The 7,650-nt window shown below is 33.2% G+C and overlaps 1 protein-coding gene across 3 annotated transcripts; it reads left to right on the top strand.

The window, feature by feature from the left end:
* The first annotated feature begins 3,583 nt into the window (after positions 1-3,583).
* Positions 3,584-7,411, top strand: LOC107463223 (filament-like plant protein 3). Of its 3 annotated transcripts, none has more exons than XM_052252797.1 (5): positions 3,584-3,910; positions 4,332-4,437; positions 4,656-4,833; positions 4,935-6,481; positions 6,901-7,411. In XM_052252797.1, exons 2-5 carry the CDS (start codon positions 4,339-4,341, stop codon positions 7,249-7,251), a joined length of 2,175 nt encoding a protein of 724 aa, XP_052108757.1. In that variant the 5' UTR covers positions 3,584-3,910; positions 4,332-4,338; the 3' UTR covers positions 7,252-7,411. The 3 variants fall into 3 exon arrangements, with proteins under 3 accessions (XP_052108757.1, XP_020985531.1, XP_015937467.1); XM_021129872.2 differs by having other exon boundaries at positions 3,584-4,187; XM_016081981.3 differs by having other exon boundaries at positions 3,584-4,437.
* Positions 7,412-7,650: the final 239 nt, after the last annotated feature.

Here is a 7,650-nt window from a genome sequence, read left to right as displayed (position 1 = left end):
ATACTACCATAGAGACTAAAGTTAGTTCCTCCTAATAAAAAAAAAGAGAAATTTTTTGAGTTTTTAGGCTACATTTGGTAGTGTATACCAAGAGACAAAGACACTAAGACATAAATTTAGAAGACATAGATACAAAATATATATGTACATATTTTATGTTTGGCAAAATAAATATACAAGACAAAAAAAATACTAAAAAGTCAATACCCTCATCATTTATCTTCACAACCACCACCTAAATTTTTCATCTATCACCACCTATTTTTCTCATCTATCACTATTGATGATAAAAATTAAATAATTCAAATAATAAAAAATTTCAATAATTTCAACAACCAAATCATCCATTAATAACAGTAAAAATTCTACTTAATAATCAATTCAACAACTCTTAAATTTTTTTTAAAAAAAAAAACTGAAACAAATATGACAGAAGAGTGTGTAGAGAGTAAACGGAAGAGAGGTGGCAATAGCGAACTCGAATAGACAAAGGAAAAGAGGAGGCTATGGCGGATTTGAAGACAATGAAGAGAGAGAGGCAGCAATGACAGACTCAAGACTCAAAGAGGGAGAGAAAAAAAGACAAATCTGGAGACAACAACGGCAGAGAACAACGACGACAATGATGAAATAGCCATAGAACAAAGAAAAAGAGAAAGAAAAAGAGTAAAGAAAGAGAGCAGCAGTTGTTTGGGTAGCAGAAAGGAAGGAAAAGAAGTGAGTATAGTGGTAGTTTGGGTGAGAAGAAAAAAAGGAAGAGAAGATCTGACGGAGGTGATTTAGAATGGTGGTAGGAAGAGAGGCGAGAAATAGAAAAAAAAAAAAGGAAAAAGGTCTTTTTGATGCCAGAAAGAGGAAAAAGATCTGAAAAGGTATAATTGAAAAATAAATATAAAGAAGATTATGTCTATGTCTAAAGTTTGTGTTCCACGATTCCACCTCCTACTGCAATACACAAATTTTATATATTTGTGTGTTTCTGTGTCTCTTTGTATCCATATAAAATTTATATCTCAACAAATAAACAATGAACATGTACTATTGTGTCTATATCTCTATGTATGTGTCTTGTTAACTAAGCGTGCATTTGGTTGGTGTCCATGTATACCAAAGAGATAGATACGGTGGTACATGTCCATCGTTTGTTTGTTAAGTCACAAATTTTTAATGGACACGGTGACACACAAGTGTACATGAAATACATGTTTTTACTTTTTAGTGTCTCTCACTCGAGTAGAGACATTGAGACACAATTGATTAGACACAAAATTTTACATTTCTATCCTTTTTTTTTTGAAATACCAATTATGTTCCTTGACCCTAACCCCCTTTTTTTCCATTATCTTCTTCATTCTGAGTTTCTAACTCCAGAAAGCCAAAAACCTTTCAACACTTAGGTACTTTCTTCCTCTTCCCTTCTTCTTCCTCCATCCTCCTCCTTCTTCTATTGTTGTGTCCCTCCTTCATCCCTCTTCCCTCCTTCATCTTCTTCTGTCACTACCCTCTTCCTTCCATCACTCTTTTTTCTACCACTGTCACTGCCTCCACTCTTTGCTACTCATCCAGATCTATTGCCTACTACTACAACAGTCGCAGCGTTGTCGCCATGCAGTTCTCACATAACAGCAAAATCGCAGTGGCGTCGCCGTCTAGCCGTAACGAGATAGCAAGTCGCGGCGTCGTCGCAGCGCTGTCATCGTCCACCTTTCGCGACCCAGCAACTCACAGTGTCATCATTATCCACCTCTCGCGACCTAGCATCTCGCAGCGCCCACCCCTCCCAACATAGGAATACTCGCAGCACCATGCCTATTCGCCTTCTAGTTACTCGCAGTCGCTATTATCTTCTTCTATCCTTGCTACTGTCTTTTTCTATCTTTCTATTGTCGTCAGCACAATCTCTCAATCTCTTTATTTTTTTTAATTTTGGTTTATTGTCACTGTAATTATTTTTTTGTCTCTTTCTCTCATTTTTTTGAGATAAATAAATTATTATTGCTAAGAAATTTATCACAATTCTTTTGTTAATTATTTGTAAATGATGATGATGAATCTGATATTGGTATTAATGATGGTTATAGATGATGGTGGTAATTATAGATGTTTATAATAGTGGTGATAATGGTATTACTGTTGAGGGTAAATTTGTTATGTTGATGTGAATGTAAATTAGTGTATTGTTGTGTATATTGTTATTAAATACAATAAAAAAATTTGTGTATATCTATGTCTATATATTATTATGTCTTTATATCTTTGTTTATTATTCTGTATTTTTGTTATCAAACAGAGTTTAAATACTACTTTATTTATTGTTTATGACATAAAAATTAACGTAGAGTTATTTTTTATAATAAGTAGACTATAAATAAAAATTGAGATGATTTTTTTATTGAAAATAGTCTAAAAAGACCATATCATTTAAGAACTATGACATCCTTTCTGTTTGGTCGTGGATTTCTCTCTCTTCATATAACGATTCTAGTACCTCCTCTATATATTATTATTGCACCTTGCTATTCCAATGCAGCGAAATTCATCACTTTCCCCTGTCTCATATATAAATTCCTGTTTCAAATAAATTTTCGGTACCTAATAACTAGTTATATATAAGGTGAGTGAATTGGTGGTTGAGACTTGAGATTTCATTAAATGCCGCCGCCATAAGCATAATAAACTAACTATAGCAAAGAGAGTACACCCAACACAACACACCACACCACAATTATCGCACCATAACACCACAACAACAAAATGACAAAAACAGAAACCACCGCAAAGTAAAAAAAAAAAAAGTGATATTTCATGAATTTGTTTGAACTTTTATGTAGTTTTTTTTTCATCCGAAAAAATAACAAAAATTTAATTCTAAATTTTTTAATTATAAAAAATCTGACAGTCATGATATTTTTTTTTAATTTAAAACTGATAGTAAATAGTTATACCTATAATATAATCTCACTTAAATTTAACATTGAAACAAAGTAAACAAATAGAAAAAAAAAATTTTAAATTTTTTAATTCGAAAACACATTAATTATTGGTTAATTAAAAATATAAAAATATTTATAATTTTTAAAATAAAAAATATTTAAATTTTTTCATATTTTTTTTATATTGTATTATTAGGTGTGAAATTATTTATGTTAAACATTGCTATGATCATTTACAAAATGTCACTGACGTTTTATGTTTTACAATTAAAATAATATTTTTTAACAAAATATTAGTTACGTTCTATTCTTTTATAATTAATTTTTTTTATTACAAAATGATGTTTTGTATTACTATCACAATGGTTTAAAACGGTAAAATGATTAAATATTTTTCACATTAAAATTATTCATATATAAAAATTGGACTTTATTAAATAAACAATGGCTTTTATAAATAATGTGAACAATAAATTTTAAAATTGGTCAAATAGAGTAAAAATACACTACATTCTAAATTACCCATCCAAATTTTCATATTAGAATAACTATCTATACATCTAATAAATTGAACATCTAACCTATCCTTTGTTTACTTTGTTTATTGTCAACCTATACTTTTCCGTAAAAATTTTAGCCCGAAACAATAGTGGTGAGTGAACTTTCTTCTTTCATTTTGTTTTCTGTGGAGACCACCAGTTTCTGAGAATCATCATCCACTTTTTGCTGTGTGTCACTCACAACAAACCTTGATCTTCATGGTCCTACTACTCTTAATTATCTCTCCACAATCACACACAATGATCAACCTTAACCTTCTTACTTTCTAGATAGATAACACTGCTTCTCTCTCAAACTCTCAGCCATGATGTTTAATTTCCTATTACTGTTTCAGATCTCTCACACATGTAGATTCTCAATTTTGCATAGATAAGCCCTTCTCTCTCTTCCTCTCTCTTCCATGGCGTGAATTTGGGGTGTGTTTGGTAGTGTAAATAGCAAGATTTGTTTGTTAGTTATAGAGTCTTTTGAGGGTTAAGGAATAGTCTCTTTCTATTTCACAAGTACTTTTCAAAAGGGTCTTGCAAAGTTTCCATCTTTTTTTTTAATTCATTCTGAATTGACCATTGATCCATATAGAGATAAACTCCTTTTAAAAATGGAGGTAGATGGGAATTTGAACTGGAACGTGTATTCTAAGCAAAGACTCATAACAAACTTGTATCTTCTTTTCAAGTTACTTCTCCTTAAACAGTTAGTTCCCACTTTCATCTTTGCTTACATAATTTGCCAAACCAATCAACTCTTCAATTGATTTTGCCCCCTGCATAATAAGAGTTTTGAATTTTTGTGACATTCATGGTGTTGTGATACAATTAAGGGCCTTGGTTTGCACAGATTGTAGATGGACAGAAGGAGTTGGCTATGGCGAAAGAAAAGTCCCGGCGAAACAGAGAGCTCTGGATCACAATCGCCTCATTCGGAACGATTCTCTGATGATCAGGTACTACCTTTTCAGTTGTGTGCTATCATTGTGTGATTATATAGTTGGTGTAGTTAGTTTTGTAGCATTTTCAGGCTTTAACACTCAATAGTATAGAACAATATTCTTATTGCAAAAGGGTAGTTGAATTAAGAATGCTACAAGTACAAGATCATAATGGAGTAGTAGTAATAGTAGTAGTTCTTCTTTTTGTAACCTTGTTCTCTTCTGACTTAAAGGTATATGGCACACAAATGAATCAATCAGCAGAAGTCATGTCTAAGGTTGAGCCAAATGAAGAAGAAATATCTGATGTGAAGATTCTAACAGAAAGATTATCTTCTGCTCTCTTAGAGATTAGTACAAAAGAAGAATTGGTACAGCAACATGCCAAAGTTGCTGAAGAAGCTGTCTCAGGTATTTGTTTGTTCTCATTGTCTATCAAGAAATTATAATTCTCCCTATTTTGGAAAATCTAAAATGACTATTAAGATGTGCTGCTTTCTGATTTTCTTTAGGGTGGGAGAAAGCAGAAAATCAATTGTCAAGTTTGAAGAAACAACTTGATGATGCAAAGCAGAATAACTCGGTTCTTGAAGACCGAGTTAGTCACCTTGATGGAGCACTCAAGGAGTGTATGAGGCAGCTTAGACAAGCTAGAGAAGATCAAGAGAAGAAGAAGATCCATGAAGTTGCTCCGTACGGAGGGGAATCCGAGAAGTCTGAGATTGAGACTCAACTTCAGCAGAGGCTTGAGGATGTGGAGGAAGAAAATTCAACTCTTAAAGCCGAGCTTCATTCTCGGCTCGAAGAACTAGAACTCAGATTAACTGAGAGGGATTTGAGTACACAAGCTGCTGAAGCAGCAAGCAAACAACATTTGGAGAGTATAAAGAAGGTTGCTAAGCTTGAAGCTGAGTGCCGAAGACTTAAGGCCATAGCTCGAAAAAACTTATCTGCCAATGATCAAAGGTCTATGACTGCTTCTTCAATCTATGTAGAGTCTTTAACAGATAGCACTTCAGATAGTGGAGAGAGACTAATGGCAGTTGAAACCGATATGCGCAAATTAGGCGCTTGGGAAACAAACGAACATGAGCCGAGCCATTCTGATTCGTGGGCTATAATTGCAGAAGTTGAGCAGTTAAAAAACTCTGCTGGAAAGAATCTTATGGTACCTTCAACTGAGATCAATTTGATGGATGATTTCCTTGAAATGGAAAGGCTAGCTGCAATGCCAGATACAGAAAGTGGAAGTGGTTTTATTGTTGTAGGACATTCGTCGAACCGGCCCAATGTTGAGCATAGTTCAATGAAATCTGGAGTGGAAGCATTGGTTCAAAAGAATGCTGAATTGGAAAAGAAGCTAGAGATAGTGGAATCACATAAGCTTGAGTTAGAGACAAGTTTAATTGAGTGCCAGAAGCAGCTCGTGGTGTCAGAGAATCGAATAAAGGAAGCAGAGTTTAAGGTAGAAGAGCTTGAAACTCAGTTAGACCTTGTGAAAAAATCACATGAAGAAGCATGTGAAGAACTAAAAGCAAGCCAAGAGAAGAATGAGATGGCTGAGTCAAAACTGAAGGTTGCTGAAACTGAGGTGCAAGAATTGATTTCAAAAATAAATTCATTGGATGAAGAGATTGAAAAGGAGAGAGCTTTATCTGCTGAGAATTTGGCCAAGCATGAAAAATTGGTGGAAGAGATTGAAAAAGAGAGAGCTTTGTCTGCTGAGAATTTGTCCAAGTATGAGAAACTGGAGGATGAGATTGAAAAAGAAAGAGCTTTGTCTGCTGAGAATTTGGCCAAGTATGAGAAATTGGAGGAAGAGATTGTAAAAGAGAGAGCTTTGTCTGCTGAGAATTTGTCCAAGTATGAGAAATTAGAGGAAGAGATTGAAAAGGAGAGAGCAATGTCTGAAAAAGAGAGAGCTTTGTCTATGGAGAATTTGGCTAAGTGTGAGAAGTTGGAGAAAGAGATATTGATTATGAAGTATGAAGGTGGACTCAATCGAGACGCCGAGATACCGCACGGCGAAGGTGTTAGCAGTGAGATACAGTTAAGACAGGTAAGTTTCTAGTTTACACAATATTGGAACTCAATAATTTAAGCCTTTTTTTTATGCAGAACATATTGTTTTCTATGATGAATACTGTTGGTTGAAAGCTAAATTTTTAGACTAGATAGAAATTTGAGACTTCAAAAGTTAATGATACTTGCAGATATATTTTTGAGATGAGAATTAAGATAGTTATGTTAGTGAAAAAAAGGAACTTGGCTTGTAGCATAAGAAGATTCAAGTTTGGAGTATTGTAGCATTTTCTCTCCTTATATACCGAGCTGACACACACTCTTTTATCATTAGATAGGCCTTGCACCCTGTCTAATGGTAGAGACGTGTGTGTCGGCTCGCTCGATCTAGAATGAGAAATAAGCATACAAAAACATTTCTCTTTATATTTGGAATCTTTCTTTTTGTTGTTGCAGGAGAAGGAGCTTGCATTGGCAGCTAGTAGATTTTCTGAGTGCAGGAAAACAATTGAATCACTTGGACAACAATTAAAGTCCCTTGCAACATTAGAAGATTTTCTTGTTGATTCAGATAAGCCTATGGACTTGGCTTGTGAAGCTGTCACACCAAATAATGGTGTTGAGAAGTTGAAATTACATAATAATAATAACAACAACAAAATCAGTGATTTGAGTTTGCCCAAAAGAGATTCTGAACAATCATTTTCAGTAATTAGTAGTCAATCTGTTAATAATGTGAAAAATCTCAGTAGTTTTGGTAGGTTCCACCCAAGAAGTAAGAGTGTCAGCAAAAGAGGAACTCATTAACTAAGAATGGTGGAGAAAAAAGAAAAACATAAGGTTGAGTTGTAATTTGTAAATGATGTTTAATAATTATTCAATATGTATGTATAAACAATATATGTATACACAATATATATACACCAAAGTTATATATTTTACATATAAGAAAAAAGCATTTCTTGTATAGTAGAAGTGTAATTATTCAAATTATATATTATACATGAATTCCATATTTGAGCTTTTTTTCTTACACATTTGAGCTTCCTTTATTACTTCATCATTTCAACAATTAATAAGATAACTATTAGACCATGTGCTTATTTGAGTGTCATTAAATTGATAGAAAAATATCTTTTTTGATGAAAAAAATCTTTTTTTTTTTAAGTGTTTGGCAAATTTTTAATAGTAAAAATAAAAATATTA

This window comes from Arachis duranensis, chromosome 8 (genome assembly GCF_000817695.3).
Source record: "Arachis duranensis cultivar V14167 chromosome 8, aradu.V14167.gnm2.J7QH, whole genome shotgun sequence".
Lineage (NCBI taxonomy): Eukaryota > Viridiplantae > Streptophyta > Magnoliopsida > Fabales > Fabaceae > Arachis > Arachis duranensis.
Note: the sequence above shows the minus strand (reverse complement) of the source record. Positions and strands in the feature narration are given on the sequence as shown.